The sequence below is a fragment of the Cataglyphis hispanica genome, chromosome 8 (genome assembly GCF_021464435.1).
Source record: "Cataglyphis hispanica isolate Lineage 1 chromosome 8, ULB_Chis1_1.0, whole genome shotgun sequence".
Classification (NCBI taxonomy): Eukaryota; Metazoa; Arthropoda; class Insecta; order Hymenoptera; family Formicidae; genus Cataglyphis; species Cataglyphis hispanica.
In genome coordinates, this window is record NC_065961.1 from 7,853,135 (window position 1) to 7,872,180 (window position 19,046).

Genomic DNA, 19,046 nt, shown 5'->3' on the forward strand with positions numbered 1-19,046 from the left:
ATCGTTCTACATCGCACCATTTAAGGTTCGATATACTTGGGATATATATATATATATATATATATATATATATATATATATATATATGTATGTATATATGTATATATATATATGTATATATATGTATATATGTGTGTATATATATATATGTATATATATATTATTATGCAGTTGACCGTTGTCTCCTGTGTATGAAAGTTCGTTTTTTTCCTTTACTGCGTATGCATGTGTGTTTGTGTATCTTCATATATATGTTCGCATTTGCGCGCGTGTTTGCTATGTGTTTGCTATGAATACACGGATTGTGTATGTGCCTTGTGTACATGGATCTGTGTGTATGTGTATTTTCTATGTATATGTGTGTGTAAATATGTTGTACGGGTGTGTATATCTTTTTTTCTTTCATTAACTATGAAATATCTTACACTATCGATATTATTCCAATTCACGAAGGGGAAGGTATACCGATAGGCGGAGATCGCATCGAGTATACCTACACGCTAACACCAATAATTAAACTTTCTTATTTCCTGTTTAATCGATATAAAACTACAATTGCGCTGCCATGGTTTTCATCAGCACTTTTGTTCCTTCACTCGTATGCGCTATCTCGTTATGCGCGACCTCCCTCTCTCTTTCTTGTCTTTCTATCAGTTACATCATTTTTTTCTCTTTATCTTTCTTTCACTATTTCCTGTTTTTTCTTTATCCACCTTTGACGCACACTATAGCCGTTCATACACAATATATTACCATCACAACTTCGTCGTCGTCGTGTATATTTTACTCATCATTGTCGGCACTGTTAATAATAATATATCGCATAGTGTCCCGACAAACGATAGAAAGTTACGTGCCCCTCGAACACTGGAACAACACGCGTGCGACTATCGCGGCAACCTGCTGATCCAAAATCTGGCTCATCACCAGAGCGAGTAGGCGAGACTCGTGTTGGAGAAGAAGAGTCCGGTTGTCCGGATGCCTGGCCAGATTGAGCAGCGTGCCAGCCGCACGTCGTAACATGTCAAGACTGGTGCCCATCGATTCTGGATTGTCGCGCAGAGCCGCAAGACCATGTTGATTGGCGACACCAAGGGCGCTCGATTCCGCCTGCTCGATGAACGCGACGAGCAACGCGACGCACGGTGTCTGTAGGGCAATGGTACGCGCAACGCCGCTGTCCGCGGCCGACAAAAAGTGTAGCAGATTCACGCCAAATTCGCGCAGCACTTGCTCCTCGCTGCGACAAAGAAGCCTGGTCAGCACGGAACATAATCTTTGTAATCGAGAATAGGGCGGCGTCGCCACCACTAGGTCAACGTTGCACTCGGTCACGCATAATTTACACAACGCTTCAAGTGCGAGTCTTTGCGGCGACAGCGACGAATTCGGACCGACCGTCGGGAACGGATCCTGACCGTGCGCGGCTGGACATACGGCCCAATGTAGAAGGCCGTCGAGCACCGGTCGCGAGATCTCTTCTGGATGCTGGCTCAGATCCATGTGACCGGATATATTGGCGGCCATCACGAGAACATTCTCCCTCACGTGATGCAAAAAGTCCCACCACCATTCACTCTCGCCTTGCAGACTGCTACACGAGTCTGCAAAATCGGCGTCCTCTTCGCGGTCATAGTTGCGTGTCTTTTGCGCCCGTACTGGATGTTCGTGATGCAATAGCAGCAATTTGCCAAGCAAGCTAAGGAACGTGACGTTCTTCGCAAACTCGGCCTCATTACCTGGGATGAAGGTGAGATTCCTCAAGATCGTCGACAGGCACACACAACGGCGGGCCAGGTTGTCTTGCGTTTCCGTCACCAGGTAGAGGCTCGCCTCGTCCCTGGAATAACTCTCGTCCTCGTAATCGCTTATCCTTCGTCGTTTCAGCGTTCCTGCCGGATCTTTTATGTTTAATCTTGGTCCCTCCTTGTCATCTCTTGTCATGCTTTCTAGTTCGTGCTCCTCCAACGTTTCCGTCTTGATCTCAGGTTTGTCTATGATATTGTCGATGTTGCTTGCCGCCGTCGTCGCCGCCGAATCGTTCAACCCGTTCTGCGTAGGCAGCGAATCTTCGTCGTTTGTCTTTGACACATCACTGCCAAAGTGTTCACCCATATTGTTGTTCGGTTTTGTCGTCTCGCTGTCGCAATCTTTCTTGAAGCCATCGTTTTTCTTTTCGAATAGCTCCCTCGTGAGATCGTTCATCTCTACGGGTTCTTTTTTAATCCTCGACAGCACGTCGCTCAGAGTCTTTGTCTTCTTCTTTTTGTCTAATTGTTGCTGCTTACGTTCACCGCTTTCCTTGCTAGACTGCTTATCACCGAGCTCGCCAGACTTGTAGGTAAAATCTAGTGCATGCTCATGAACACTACCACTAGTACTGTCCGCTTTGGCTTCGTCCTTTAAATCCGTGCTGTCGACTTCTTTCTGCAGCAACGGTGGTTTCTCGTCCCTCAACAAACGAGCAAAAGGCACTGAGCCTACTTCGGACTGAAAACACGTCACGATATATTTTGTCGCGTTCGTATCGACTTGCCACGGCTCGGTCTCTGACTCGCACTCCTGATGATCCCAAGGTCTCCGAGTATCTAGGACAAACAGATCCTCATCTCGGGAAACAATCTTGACGGGGCGACCTCTTCTCGAAAGATAGGTGTAATTCGATGTCGATAGCAATTTTGTCCGATCTTCTGGATCGATTGGGCGCGTCACTGCGCCAAGATCCACCTCCGGACCATTCGTGGCCTGGCAATAGCGGTCGTCGTCATTCACGTACGATTCGAACATATCGGAAAGAGAACGTGAAAAGTGTTCCAACAGAACGTCCAATAATCCAGGCAAATGCGCTAATCCGAAGTAACTTACCTGCAAAAGAGAAATTTATTATTATTTATTAAACTCTTTTATATTCTTTTGTCTCATATTTTTTATTATTATATATTCCTTATCGTATATTTTCTCTTAAAAAAAAAAAAATGCATACTTTTTTACAATACTTTAGATTAATTGCAGCAAGAAAAAGATACTTACAGAAGAATCATCGAATAACAAAATGTTTAATACGTCAAGGGCCCAACAGCTTTCGGCGAGGAGACCCGATCGTAAAGACATCATGATGCGCCAAGCTTCTATTGGCGCCACATCGGCGCGCGTCAATTTTCGTCGTTTGTACAATAGAGGTGTAATCGCTTCTACACTGTCAGGAGGGAATGTCATTTCTCTCTTTGACGTCGGTTGCTGACTGATCATAGGATTCACTAGTTGATTCTGCATGAAATAAAACAATATTTCATTTTGTCCACAAGATATTTCAATTGCAAAATGTATACACGTATACATCGTTTAACAAACGATACTACGTAATAGGTTTGCGAACGTATTGTGTTGGTGAGAGAATTAAAAACATACCGGATGATTTCCGGGTGCCGGATATAAAGGGGACGGTTGATTTGTGTAACGATGATCCCACGGCGGAGGCGCATGTGCTATAGTATTTAAAGAAGATTGGGACGAGGGCCTGTTTGGTTGTTGACTGGCCCATTGTTGACTACTGGTCATAGCGCTAACTGCTGTAGCTGTTGGTGCAGGGGAACCGACTTGTGATGCCTGTTGCTGTTGTTGCTGTTGCTGCTGCTGTGACGGCGATTGGGTCTGTTGACTTGGGTACTGAACTCTATTATTTCCGCTATTACTATTGTATTGATTGGTTGTATTTGGCCATCCTGTAGAAAGAGATTGTATTTGTATTTCTCTGTTAATCGCAATCATGCTCATTTACTTTCTTTAAAACTAAAATTTTTTTCAAACACCTTTCACGAGATAGAATGTGATTTCAAATGTCTGACCTGGATATGCTGGTCGTTGTTGATTATATTGAGGATACTGTTGGTCTTTGGCAAAATCTGGGTGACGTCTAGGTTGGGTAGGTCCCGGAGGAGGCGGTGGCATATTCTTGTTAGCCGATCCACTCGCATTGTATATTTGCGTTCCACCGGGCGCTCCGTACCCACTCTGCAATATATAAAATATTTAAAACTATTGATTTTAACATCTTTCTCTCTATATATGGAATTTTTTTAAACTTCAAGAAATAATTAGAATTAAAAATTAAATAAATTAGCTTATAACTATTCGCATACTATAAAATTCGCAACTATAAAATATAATACATAAGAGTGTATAACGATGTAATTATTTATGTCAAAGTATTAAATAAAATATTAAACGAGTATTACTTGTTCCTGTCGATAGTAATCTTGCGGACACGAGTATGACGATGCGGCTGGTGGTTGTGAGGGCGAAGAAGGCTGACTGGTCACCGTTTGCTGTTGCACAGTGGCTGGATGAGCCTGCGGTCCTGATGGGTAGCTATTACTTCGCGCGTTGGGAGGCGTTCCTGTAGGATAGTTAGTAGGTCCCTGCTGGCTGCTAGTATATCTGTTGTACATATCTTGTCCAGTAGCATTGCTCGGTGGCATATTACCACCCGGATATCCCCTACGTGACAAAAAATATGTTGAATAACAGACTCGTTATTATGAAACGAGAAAAACATGACGATATATTTCTCACCTATCAACATCCGGCACATATGGAGGATAATGTGATCTCGGCGAGTATGGTTGACTAAATTCCCCTTGCTGAGACAGCGCGTTTCCCTGCGGCCGAATGTATTGATCTTGCGGATAATTCTGATAAGACCCCGTGTTCTGGTAACTGCCTTGTTGTATTCCTGAAAAAGTAATCGAGAAAAATTGTCATGAAATTCGTAACAACAAATAAACTTTATCAATATGTTTGTAAACTGCGAGACGTACCTTGATGGGCGGAAGGTGCGCTGCTTTGACTGGGTGGCCTTGGTGGCGGTGGCGTATATTCAGACGACGGGCCGCCGGGTGTACCACCCGCGTAACTACTCTGATAGCTTCCATAGCCATCCATGGAAGCGTTGCTCGATCCGCCAGCGGGAAAAGAGTCTTGAGAATTGGAAGAACCTGCAGCAAAAAGTCGCGTTTACAGAACAAATCTTTCGGAACAATGAAATTTCAAAAAGAGGGATAATAGTCTTTACCCGGCGATGGTACAGAAGCAGTTCCTTTGGATCCCTTCTTCTTTGAGCCCGCTTCGACTTGATTGATGATGGGTTGCGGATCCACTCCCCCGCGATCAAAGTGACATTCATATGCCAGCAGGTGCTTTGTATAGTGCTTACGCAATGTATAAGCAGCGCTGCTGCTCGCGCCGATGCCTAGCAAGCCAGCTATATCCTTCCACGTTTTGTTTTTCGTTACCTACAGAAAAAAATTACGCACACGCGTTCCTTACTACGCTCGCAAGAGCAATTTCATGTTGAATCTCACATATACGCACACACACAAAAAAAAATCTGCATGTCCAAAAGAAAAAGAAAAACATAAAACAATATGAAAGATATTGCCGATGTTCCATAGTTCAAGATACCAATCTTAAAAAAATAATAAAATTTTAAAAATTAAAAAAAAAAAAAATGATAATGGTACAAATTAGCAAAGTCTCTAAATACATGCAAGTTTAAAACAAAAATAAATAAAAAAAATAAAACAAAAACAAACAAGAGATATACATTGTACAATCGGAACGAATTACCGTTATTGTTACATTTTGATATTAAAAGTTTATCTTCGCTGTGACTATTAGAATAATTCCATATAGCACCAAGGTTTGTAGATCAGGGTGTTTCCATATTCGACTGTTGAACGACTACTTCAAGAAAAGATATGTTAAGCCTTTTTTTGTTTCTTTGTTTTCTCGTGACATAGATGTAGAATATAAGAAAGGGATACTAATAGCAAAAATAGAAATTATACATATATCATGCACAATTCAGCATAGATGTAAAAACGAAGCATGTTCTGAGGTGTTTCGGTATTATTTAAATATCAAATTTAAAACTTTTCATCTTTTGATAGATTGTCAATCAAAACTTCATTGTATATTGAACAATGTATACTTTAGAGATACTTTAAAATACTTTCAATCGTTGAGTATTGAGAGTTGGAAGTAATCGACGCAAGACACCTCAAAAAACAATGTGCACAGAATAACAACCATATATATATATATGTATATATATAGATATATATATAAAGAATGCAAAAATACATAAAAACAATATAGAAACTATGTAAGACACCGAGGGCTAGATGGAACTACACTGCACCTTGCATACCTCCATGAAGCCCCCCCTCTCCTTCACGTAGAGATATAGCCGAAACAGATCGAGGGGGTTCTTGGAGATGGTGGGACAACTAGTGATGGGTGTTCTTCGTTCTTCCATGAAGTTGACCAGCTTATCCAACCAAGTTCTTCGTTCCATCGAATCATCCATTTCGTACAATTTTGCCAGACTATCTGGCTTCTGAAAGTCGCATACAATTTTCACGTTTTTTTTTAGTGTGTTTAATCATGATCTTAAATGAAAATGTTGCTAACAAGTAGATTTGTTAGAAATGTCTCGTGTATATGATTAATCCAACTATATACTAGAATATAAAACAATTATTGCAGATTCTTGCAAAGCTGCGAACATAATCCCAATTGTAGCAATATTATCTAACATGCATAAACATAATTTTCAATACTTTTATATCTTTTTTTTCTCCGTTTGATAATTATGTGACACCCATTGTTAACATATCCTTTATTACCATTAGTGAGACACAAACATTTTACACCAAATAAATTCACAGTTTATAAAACAAAAAATATTAGTATTTTTGAAGGTTTACGATAAGTTATTTTTTCCTCTAATATATGTTTAAAGCATTCTTGTTTAATTTATATGATATAAAAATTGAAAAACTAAAATGAACAGAGCAATATTTGATATGCAGCATAATATAATTTTACGCATGCAATGATTATTTAGTAAATATAACGCAAATAACAATGTTGTTATGCAAGTAACAGAAGTAAAATTGGCATAAAATCTTGAGTGCAAAAAAGAAGTGTATCAATAAATATATTGTCTTAATAAATAGTTGCAAAACAATCCTACACAGTGTGTAATGTTTTTGTAATATTGATAATCTATTGTAAAATACTATATATAATTATATTACTTATATATATATATATATATATTAAATTTTGTGCACTGAGTCCTGCGTTTCTTTGCAATCTTGCAAAGTAAACTTATTCCGCTATTGCAATATTCTTTCAATGAAAATATATTATTAAATTATGTTAATATTAGCAAATAAAACACACATTTTAAAATATCACTCTGTAAATTAAGAAAATATAATTCAGATAAATTAGAAGTTTTTTTTAAATAAGAAATATAATATAAAGAAATGTAACAAAAGCTAATATATTACACTATTATTTTTATACTCTATTAAAATGATAGTTTTAAATACATTACATGTAACTTTTATGGATAATGCCATTATATACTTTTAGATTATGATAATGTATGTGTGTGTGTGTGTGTTTTATGCTAAGCAAGAAAAATTTTAGTATAGGAAAAATGCCTAAAGCAAAGTGGAAAGGGAAAACGGCATTTTGACAATATAACAAATATTTAGTAAAAAAACAATAACCTTAGATCTGTACGGGTCTTGAGGCACATGACTGTTAAATACCTGTAAAATATTAAAATGTTGAAGATTCATATATAATTGTGCTTGAACTTTATCTGAAATCTATACAGTCGGCTACTTATTTAGTACATTAGACTGTACTATATGTGTGTGTGTGAGATTATCATACTTACAGGACTAGCAGGAGTACGTGGCCAACCAGGACTGTTCATGTCAGAATATTCCTCGTGAATCGAATTAATACTCGCAGCACCAGGAGATGGAACTGTACTCTGTGGTGTCGCGGGATGACTATGATATCCTCCCATCATCTCTTTCCGTACTTTTGGCGTAAATGTTGGATCTTCACCAGAAGCTGTTTATAAAGTTAAACATTAGTTATTCTCCGATATTTGTACTCGAGATATTATTTATATTAATAAAGAAAAACTTTAAAAACTAAAAATATAAAATATATAAATTCAAAACTACTACTACTAACCGGCTGATGCATTGGATAACGTTGACTGTTGTGAACCTTCATCTAGAGATGTGCCATCTGGACCTGTCGTTATTACAGATGTCACAGTACCACTCGAAGTAGATATGACATTTATAGCCGACGTACCTACACATAAATCGTACAATTTATGGTTATTTGCTATTGCATGATATGATAAAGACGATATGATAAAGACAAGAACTATATAACTCGAGATAGTCTCGCTTACCTGAAGCGGTCGTAGTTATACCGCTGTCATTGGAAGTTTCAGCCGTGAGATCTGCAGAATTGTGGCTGATTGGTGTCGGCGTTGATGAGGGATGCGAGTTAGGTGTGGTACTTGGTGGCGGCATTGGACTGCCCTCGTGATTAAGTGGCGGTGTGGCTGCCGGAGTGTGTAAGTGCGGTACTGCCGAGCTAGTAGGCGGTGGTGGCTGGTTGCTAGGTATATGATTAGGAGATGGCGGTGGCGGGCCCATGGAACTTGCTGGCGGTCCCATGTTACCAATTACGGGTACACCTGGAGCACCTGGCGGCACCATCCCAGTTGAACCACCGGCACCATAAACCTGCGGCGGTCCTGGACTCGGAGGCATTCCTGGCGGTACACTATTGAACCCCATTTTATGCTGTAAGACAATAAAGAATATTAGTTTTAATCGACAAAAATATGAAACATTATTGTTATATCATTGATTAAGAAACAGTTCATTACCGTGTATGGTGGATATTGTACCAAATTATTGGGTCTATTGGGAGGTTGATACTGATTATTGGGTGGCGGTTGTGAGTTTGCAGGTGTCGGATATCCTTGTGGAAACTGCATATGAGGCCGCGGAGGCGGATACGAAGATTGCGCATGATAACCTCCAGGTTGACCCGCAGCCGTTCCACCAGCTGCATAGCCCATCCCGCCACCCATTGGACTGATCCCACCGAGAGCAGTCGAACCAGGTCCCGGTTGAACTACGCCGGGACCAGTGTTGTTCATTTTATAGCTATGCATGTGTGGCGAAGGACCCAATGGTTGTTGGTATGCTCCTGAAATTAATGATAATTCTACTTTTATTATTGATTTTTACAACATAAGACAATTTGCATTATTCTGCAAACAAATTTTTACAAGAAAAAATGATAAACGTAAGAAAAAGAGTAGGAAGCATACCTTGAGTGGTCATCGGAGAGTGACTCATGCGTGGTGCTGGTCCACTACCATCCGACTGGCTACTCGACGGACGTGGAGGCATCTGAACGTTTTGTTGGCCTGTGCATTCAAACATAAATATTTAGATATTTAGATAAGTACTCACCGCGATATCATATACACATATAACATTAAAAAAAAAAAGAGAAACATGTGACAATATAAAAAAACTTTTTTACAATAATATCAAAGTTATTTTCTTCTTCTTAATATCATTCTATTAAGAAAAAACACTAAAAGAATTTACTTGAATACATTAAATATGCTATGCAGAACATTTTAATAAAAGCAATGAAATATTACTCTATGACAGAAATTGATTCTTAAATTTATCGCAGAATCGAAACAACATATCAATAATTTTGAAATATTCTGCATAGCATATTATCCACAATTACAAATTTTATTACTAAATACAAATGCGAGTGAAAAGAGAGACAGACGTAAAAAAGACCGACCAACAGCAGGGGACATCGAGCGAGAACCTGTGGATCCTGTAGGCGACGGGGTAGGTCTCATCCCCTGAGAATTTGGTGTTCCTGGGCAAGCTGGTCCATTCGAACTATCGTTACTATTCTGTCCTGATAATTCCTGCAATTTGAATTAAATCATGTAACAACAGTTTGTGATAAGAAAAAAAAAGTAATTATTTAGAGATTGAGAAAAAATGACACAAAATTATATACTGCAAAAATAAAATGCAAATTTTAAGAATTTAACTGCATCTTATCTAATTGTGTTTAGTTGTGTTTTTATAATAAAAAATACAATAACTGTCTCCTATATATTTATATATACAAGTTTTTAAGCAGTTAATATATAATTTATAAAAATCCAACTATCTTATATTTGTACATATGATTAATCCATAAATATTAATATATAAATTTTTTAAAAGTAGGTCCGTGCTTCGCAATAAAGACATTTTCTATAAAACTATTACAAGAGTTCATGTATTGCGTTACAATACACATCTAAACAGGAGAAGCACTTTTGATATAAACAGATTACAATTGTGGTCTACAGCTAAATGAAAATGAGTCTACGGAGAGGAAATTCACAAAGATCATTTCTCGATTGCTCAGCACGCAAACGAGGAAGGTTCACGAGAAGTCTGCTTCATTGTCACATTAGCTTTGTTTAACGCAATTCGTCTTCCTCGCCTTCGTGACAACGATGATGACGACAACTAACGACTCTGTGCATCGGGCGGTGCTCCGATAATCGCATCGTGTTTGAAAAATCAATCGGCGCCGATATTACGATGAAGACGATGACGACGACGTCGACGACGAAAGCGGTTCGAAGCAGCGATGTCGCCCATATTATTCGCGCGCGCGGCGATTAATAACGCACAAATGTTGTCACACTATCATCGTGTCCCGTGTGTTGCGAACGAAGTGTGTTGAAACGCTTCGCGATAGTGCGATGATCATCGTCGTCGTCATCGTCGTCGTCATCGTCGTAACGACGGCACACGCGGCATCGTTCTCGGTTCACGGTACACGAAACACAACACACATACACCACACACCGTATGTATGCCCGGTCGAAATCGCGTATGCATGTGCCCTCGTGTATACGCACTTCTTACGGATCGTCCCGTCACACAACGAGCATCGCGAGCGAGCGGCTGCTGCGTGTGCGTGAGGAGGGCTAGGTAGGAGAAAGAGAGCGCGATAGAAGAGAGACGAGGATAGAGACGTAGAACTCGAGGGAAGGAAAGAGAGAAATGGATAGATTAGATGGGAAGGGATATATATATATATATATATATATATATATATATATATATATAGAGAGAGAGAGAGAGAGAGAGAGGGAATCAGGGAAGGAGACAGAGAAAGAGATAGAGGGTAGAGTGAGGCCGAGGAGAACGAAAGAAAATTGAGGCACATCATTACACCTACCAGGCGGCGTATAGTTGGTCCGTGCGGATGGCGATTAAACACTTCCTCGGGCGTACGAGCGAACGTACGGTACATAGGCCGTCCGGTACAAGGACTCTCGGCATGACGCGAGAGATCGAAGGAGAGGCGTTACCCGGCTCTCCACTTAAAGCACGACGAGCAGCAACCAAGATAGAGATAGATAGATAGATAGAGAGAGAGAGAGAGAGAAAGAGCGAGCAAGAAAGAGAAGCGGAAACGTATTTTGCTCCGTATAGTTGCGCTTTCACATGTTTGTCAAACTGCGTGGAGTAATGTACGCGAGAGAAAGGGAGACAGAGACAAAGAAAGAAAGAAAGAAAGAAAGAAAGAAAGAGAGGGAGAGGAAAAATATTGTGAAAGATATTTTTTTTTTGCCGCGAGCGAGAATTATATATTATCGCACCAGTGCGCCGCTGGCGTAACGATTAAACGAGAGCATTATATTCCTGGCGTTATATTCGGGACGCGCTGACTACACCGCCACTATAGTCGCTTTTCCACCGTGTCCCCTAGCTCTCCTCGAGCGTCGCATGTTGTGTCAATAATTCTGCCAGAGCTTCGTGTCACGGGACGGAGGCTGGTGCAACTTTAGAGGGACTACGTAGGATTACGTAGTGGTATAATATATCGCGTCGTCCTCGTATTTGTGCGTGCGTGAGTGTGTGTCCGCTTTTAATCGTCGTCTGTCTGTCCTGCCTGCCTGCCTGCCTGCCTCTGCGTGCGTGCGTGCGCGCGTGTACACGCGTCAAACAGGTTATAATCCGCGTACGGGGCCGCGACGATGCAATGTAAACGTGCGCGGTACACAATAACGAGCGTGTCGCGTACGGTGAGAAGGTATTCCTTTATCGGGATCGGGCTCGTCGTGAGACTTCGGTTTACAGATTTCGCGTCTAGCTGGCTCGTCGCTCGTAGCTGGCTTGTTGGAGGGCGTTCTTTCGTGGCGCGGCAAGCGCTCGCTCGGCGCCGCTCGGCCGTTTCCGCCGAGCCGAGACCCGAGACCGTATGCCAGCAAATCGTTCCCAAAAGCCCGACTGACTGTCTCGGGAACTCTATCCAAGTCGATATTCTATATATATATATATATATATATATATATATATATATATATATATATACATATACATATACATATACATATATACATATATATATATATATAGTTGGATACCCTATATTACTTGTTCTCGTTGACATTTCCTATTATTCTCATTATTATTATTTACATCTGGATTCTTTCTCGTCTTTTTGTAATCTTCCTTCGAAGAGATCGCGGGATGTCGGATGAACGTGAAGTTGTCAACTCCGTCGTGGAGCTCCAAATCCATCGAATATACGGTACATAGATCGCCTCGTGTCGAATATAAGCGCTTCACAATCATATAACACACACACACACACACACGCAGGACAGCCGCTCGTTGTGGCGGCAAGCGGTCGGCAAACCTCGTGCGACTCCGGCACTTTTCGATCGGCGAATTCGTGCCCCAGTAAAGCTTGAACATCGAGGGGTACGTGTCTATATATTATCTCGACGTGTTCTATGCAAAATAAAACGTTTTTTATATCCTAATTGCAAAATCTCGTCTCGTCGTAAAAAATGGAAATTATACAGTCATTCGCGTAAATTGGAGCATCGATAAAAATACGAATAAAATGCAGTAAATTTGAAAAAGGGAATGTAGGATATTAAAATATCCATTTTCATTTCCATTCCAAAATAAATATTTCAAAGCAACAAGTAATATATTTAAATACTATTTTTTTTTAGTTTTTTTTTTAAATTAATTTAAAAAATGACATCAAGTCTTATGAGAGCGTGAATCTTTAATCTAAAATGAAATATAAAAATATTATAATCATCATGCATCTTTGGCTTATTAATTTACATCTGGTTTTCAAATTCTATATCGTGTGGGTATACATGTAATACACAGGGTGGACTCAAACGCCCGGTCAAATTTGAGATTTTATAGGAAATTTAATTTTGAACAAAAAGTTTCCTGAACATGGGTCAAAAAATGCTTCCTTAAAAAGTTAGCGCCCAAAAATCTCTGAAATCACGGTTATTTTATAATTATATATTTTTACAAATATCAGCGAAAGTAGTGTCTTTAACAAAAAATATCAAAAAAGTTGTAAAAAATATAATTATTTTTTAAATAAGATCAAAATGATTATAATATGTTCCATAAGTTTTGAGATAATTAGTTTTAAATGTACAGAAAAATATTTTCTTTCGGCTATCGACGATAGAGCTTTTTTTATAAAAAGTACTCTTCATTTGTAAGGAAGCATTTTTCGATACTCATATTTATAGAAAATTTTATGTTTAAAATTAAATTTCCTATAAAATCTCAAAGTCTGGAATGTCTTTCCCACCCTGTATATTTCTATGAGAGAAAAACATTTCAAAGAGCCTGTGAAAATTGATCGTCCGGATCGATCCAAGTGTGAATCGAAAAGGTTTGAATCATACAAGTCCGTTGTCACAAAAGTCGCGGCATTCACGAGAATGTTTACGTTATCGGATGTGACTAAAGTTAATCCGTTCGATACGCGCGCTGAACTTCAGCGATATGTAAAATGTGCAAGTGTGCGTGTTAGAAAGAGGTCCCGATCGGTATCTCTCTCTCTCTCTCTCTTTCTCGGCCTGGTGAGCGAGAGATGTGCGTGAATGAAAACGTAAATAACGGGGGCGCGCGAGGGGGGTACACATATTTACCCGTGTTTTCTCGCGAGAGAGCGCGAATCGCATGGATTACGTAACATTATTTTTATCTGCCGCTCGGCGTAATGTTATTATCCCGTCAACTGCGACAATAACTGAATCCTCAAAGTTCATTCAACTCCGTCTATTGAAAGAGAGAGAGAGAGAGAGAGAGAGAGAGAGAGAGAAGTAATATGTCAAGAGCCGATATCGAAGCCGGTTATCGAAAGCGTGATAATTTCGCTCCAAATTTTGTTTAAGAGATTCTTATCTGTATTCGCGATGTACATATGTTTAATGGAAATAATTTTCCTTTTTCGCGCCATAATAGGGGACAGGAGATTGAACTTGAAGCTGTGATAACAACGGCTTGGTGGCGAAGATCACCTGTAGCAGACTAAATACCATGTGTTCCCATCAGACGTGTTTACATTGGATCGTCTGCTACTACTCGTTCACGGATTAATTTTACGCGTCCTGGAGTCGCGCTCGCTCGAGCTCTACTGCTCGATGCACACGTTGATGTTTTATTGACCGTACATCACATACCGTGACCGTGCATAAAGTATCTACCGTTTACGGCCGTTTTTATGCCATCGAGAAGATTTTTCCAAACATTACTCGCGGTATTTTTTCTTTAAAATTTAAGGAATTTAAGCTTGATTCTTTTCTTAATCTTTTCCCAATTTCTAAGAGAAACAAAGAGAAATTTTTCCATCAGAAAAAAATAATAATTTCCCTAATCACGACATCGCTAATCGTCCTATAAAACTTTCAAGTTTTCCTCCTCATAAGCATTGAAAATTTAATATATACATATTTTTTCCATCCCTACAATTTTTTCCTTCAATAAAAGATATATAAAATTATAATAAAAATGATATATACAATTTTTGCGCGTACTTTATGGAAGAGATAAAAATCCCTTGCGTTTATTTAATAAATTGCAAATTTTAATCTCGCTGACGAAAGAAGAATCGTGTCTTCACGCGATTTTTTTAATCATTGCACGAACTGTGAATCAAGTCGCGGTAAAACTAACATGGCGCGGCATCGAGAGCGCATGTACTCCGCGAACGATTCGTGCGGTTGACTTAAAGATCGCGAGCACCACTCCCGGCCGCCCTGATGATCGAGCCGACGATGTCCTATTCCCCTTGGGTATCCCGCTGAATATTGTTTCGAGGAGAAGGGTATCTCGCGAGGAGATGGCTTCCGCTGCCGCGACAGCTACGGCGTCCGAAAACTCGCATCCGGGGCGGGTGTAGCAATAATCCTGCAATAATACGTAGCTCCGAGAAGAGTTCTTTCGTTCCTTCCATGGTACATCCGTGTGGTAGGTACGTACATTTCGATTACTAGTTGGACGCCTCGGAACCGCGCCGTGGGAGCGCAAGAAGTTCGATAGCGTGTCGCAGAGTGACAGTTGCATGATCCGGCGAACCGAATATAGCCGAGCGCGACGCAAAACGTCACGTCTACCACGAGGAAGGGAAGGGAAGAGTGGGAGGGGGGAGAGAGGGGATTACCCACGGCCCGTCGCGCCGCTGTCGTCGATTTCGACCAATCGCGCTCGCGCTCGCATCGTATCCCGCTCGCTTCTTTCGCTCACCCACCCATGTAAACGCGACGAAGTGGAGGGAATGGGGGGTCCCGGGGTGAGGGATAGAAGCGGGAGAACGGAGGAGAAGTCGCTAATATCTGGGGCTCCAGCGGCCGCGCAACTCGCGCCCTAATCGAACTCCACTCTCCATTCCCCACCCCGTCATGTGCTCTTCCTCCTCTCACGCTCTTCCGTTCCTTGCTCATCCTCCCTTTCCTCCTCCTCTTCATCGTCTTCTTCCTCTTTCGTCGTGTCACTTCTCCTCGTCATCTAATCCTCGCACACCGCAAAGCGAGAGGCCTCCCTTTCGCTCACTCTCGCTTGCTCTTTTCGTCGGGAAAATACTTGACCGAGAGTACTAAGAGACCGTATCAAAGGCTAAATAATATTTCGTAAGACGAAGAATTCTCGCCGTCGATGATAGACATCGGTTCCGTCATTATGATTCCGCAAAGAATCGACTTTAAACAGACGAGGCTTGCGAAAACACAATACATACACTTATATACACACACACATACATACATATATACATATATATATATATATATATATATATATATATATATATATATATATACATATATATACACACATACACAACATATATGTAATATTAAATTTCGACCGGTATCAGTACCAGTATCAGAATCACTTTTGCGATGGAAGAATAGAATAGATTCAAATCATACGCAAGTTCTCCGTGACGCGATGTCATTCTTGTCACACGACGAGGATTATGCAATTGCCGGCAAAAACTTGTTTGCCATGTTCTCGGTGCTTTAAGCTTTTTTATTGCATGCGTATTTGAACCTTGAGAAAGAGGCGCTTTAAAAGTAGTGTCGATGGCATTTCTTCTTGAAATAAAATTATTTTTAAAAAAAGCATATAAATATATATACAAAAACTCACCCCAGAATCAATTCCTTGAGTATTTGGTGTCGTAGCTCGCTGTTGTAGATTGTGAAAAGCCTAAAAAGAAAAATACAAGATCGTAAATACTTCATTCTAACATCATGAAAATATATTTTTTTAATATTTTTGTTAATATTAGAAAAATGAGAGGCCATACTTCTTATTTTTCTAATTTTAAAATAACTTGCAAATTAATAACGAATCAGTTACTTTCCCCTGTCTTTTTTTGCCACGTGGGTACATATCTTTCTAAAATATTTTCAATAATTTAACTTTATAAAATTTAACACATATTATAAATTTGTGTAATAAAATGCAAATAGAAGATTAGATTTGTACATTTGAGATATTTGCAAACACGCGCATATGCATTAATTTATATAATTTTCATAATTCATATCGTTAACATACATTACATTATAATCTATTAGATATTTTTGATCAATATTCTCAATATATACTCAATATATATAAACAAATATTGCTTCATGGTGCGATTATATGTTGAGTTAACTTGCAAGAAACAATCTATGTTATATTTTTTTTTGCTGTTATAGAGAAATATATTATTTTTACAAATAAATTACTTTTTATGTTTAAACTGTCATATATAACCCTTTTAAAGTTGTTTTTGCTACAAAAATAATTTTTGTTACATAGAATGATATGCAAATACCTATCTGAAATTTTGGCTACATTTTCAGTGAGATTAGAGGTAAACTGAATTGATAAATAATAATTATATAAATTTTTGCATTATTCACCTGAGATTGACCAGTAGCCTGTGGTTGCGGTGATGCAGCTGGTGGTGGAGCTGGAGATTGAGACAAAGCTCGCTGTGGCGATTGACCAGATGGAGTGACCTGATTACTCGGTGGTGGAGGTGGATTTGGCGGACCACCTTGATTCCACCCCCTTTGTTCTGTATATATGCTTGAGGGATGACTGGTTTGCGTCGTATAAGAATTTAACTAAAAAAAATATATATATATATAAATAAACATCTCATAAAAACATCAAATTTAAAATGACCAATTAGATTCGATAAAACTGTTTACCTGATGATGACTATAAGGTGTATGAGGTCTTGTAGGAGAAGAATATCGTTGGGCATATTGTTGATACTGCATAGTTGTCGGAGAATTCTGTCCTCCTGGCCCTGTGTGTAATCTCGGCGAACTCTGTCAATTTGAAAAACAAACGTTGAATTAGAATCGTACAGATTTATCCAATTCTTTGGTGAAAACTAAGACTCGTAAAAGGGATTATAGCTATGTTTCTACTTGTAACGATAGAGATTACAATCAATCTTCAAGCTAAAATCGTTAACCCCCTTTAGACAGAAGCTGGCAAGTTTTCGTCGCGTGAATTTACCGTTTGTGGAGGACGCTGGCTAGGTTGCGGATACACAGGAGGCACAACCGGTGGCCTCTGCATAGGCCACGGCTGTTGATAGGGCTCGGTGCCCATTCCGGGATAATTGCCGTGAAACCGATGCATCGACGGAGTAGTGGCCTGAAGCAACTGATTCAACGTCGGTGTAGGACCAGCGGTCTGGGATATACCCTGTCCGAGAAACCTCGGTTGGCCGGAGAAATTTGCGGGATTGGCGCCTACGTATCCAAGACGCGACTCGATCTTGGAACCGGGATAGTGCTCCTCCATCTCGGCCCGGTGCGCCCGCTCGCTCTCGTGCATCAAGTGTTTACCATAATCGAGTTGCTTGCCGGGGCCGGGAAAGTCCGCGTGCTTAGTGACGTATTCCGGTAGCTGCTTGCCGGGGGGATAATCGGCGAGCGACTTGCTCGCGGCGAAGGGTTCGCCGGCTGATTTGTTGTTGCTATACTCGTCGGTGTAATCGCGCATCACGTTTGGCGCGAACGGATGTCCCGGATGGGCGCCGGGATGGCCGGGCGCGTCGTGCGCCTCTTGCTTGCCGACGGGCTCCTGGGGCGCCTCGCGCGGCGACTTTACCTCACCGGCGGCACCGTGTCCGCCAATGTCCTCGCGGTATTGACTCATCTCGTAGCCCGTCGTCGTGTCCCCGCCGCCGCCGCCGCGATTCACATATTTAAGCAGCTGGGCCGCGCCCCGGGACACTTTATCGTCCGGCTCAGAATCCAGCTGCTGCTTCGCACTCGCACTCGCACTATTCGCACCACCTACTTGCGTACGCTTCTGTGCGCATTTCACAGACTCGTTCAGCTTCACATCGTTTTGTTGGCTCTCGGCTTGCGTCGCAGCCATGTTCTCTCCTCACCTCACGGAGCCATCGTCGTTTTCGTAAACTGGCCAATCGCGGGACCTCGTGCGCGCCTCGGGCCAAGTACTACGTACTCGAAATCGAAATACCGATTAGTCGAACGGCACGCGTCGCGGCCAACACCTTCCGAAACATCCTCGATCGTCCGTAAGTGGATTCAGCCGCGAGCTAGCAAATATCACTTCCTCGCGCATTCCGAGTACGGGCAACCAAAAAAAAAGCTCCTACGCGAACGTCAAAAGCAGCGTCGCATGTATTACGCCATCTTGCGGCCGCGAGGCGCATCGGGGTCGCCCTCCCCCTCCCCCGCCCCCATCCCCTTCCTCTTTCACCCTCGCCCTAGCCTTTCCTTTCTC

The 19,046-nt window shown here is 40.9% G+C and overlaps 1 protein-coding gene across 8 annotated transcripts; it reads right to left on the bottom strand.

The window, feature by feature from the left end:
• Nucleotides 1-4: 4 nt before the first annotated feature.
• On the bottom strand, nt 5-18,974 carry LOC126851373 (trithorax group protein osa). Of its 8 annotated transcripts, none has more exons than XM_050595265.1 (20): nt 17,802-18,974; nt 17,486-17,608; nt 17,192-17,398; nt 16,425-16,484; nt 9,712-9,859; nt 9,230-9,328; nt 8,780-9,105; nt 8,294-8,693; nt 8,065-8,190; nt 7,757-7,938; nt 7,584-7,625; nt 6,209-6,397; nt 5,072-5,291; nt 4,818-4,994; nt 4,573-4,732; nt 4,236-4,497; nt 3,846-4,011; nt 3,409-3,722; nt 3,031-3,267; nt 5-2,865 (listed from the first exon to the last, which is right to left on the bottom strand). In XM_050595265.1, the coding sequence occupies exons 1-20, from the start codon at nt 18,672-18,674 to the stop codon at nt 850-852; spliced, it is 6,327 nt and encodes a 2,108-aa protein (XP_050451222.1). In that variant the 5' UTR covers nt 18,675-18,974; the 3' UTR covers nt 5-849. The 8 variants fall into 8 exon arrangements, with proteins under 8 accessions (XP_050451222.1, XP_050451221.1, XP_050451223.1 ...); XM_050595264.1 differs by having other exon boundaries at nt 6,200-6,397; XM_050595266.1 differs by having other exon boundaries at nt 6,200-6,397; nt 9,727-9,859; nt 17,802-18,973.
• Nucleotides 18,975-19,046: the final 72 nt, after the last annotated feature.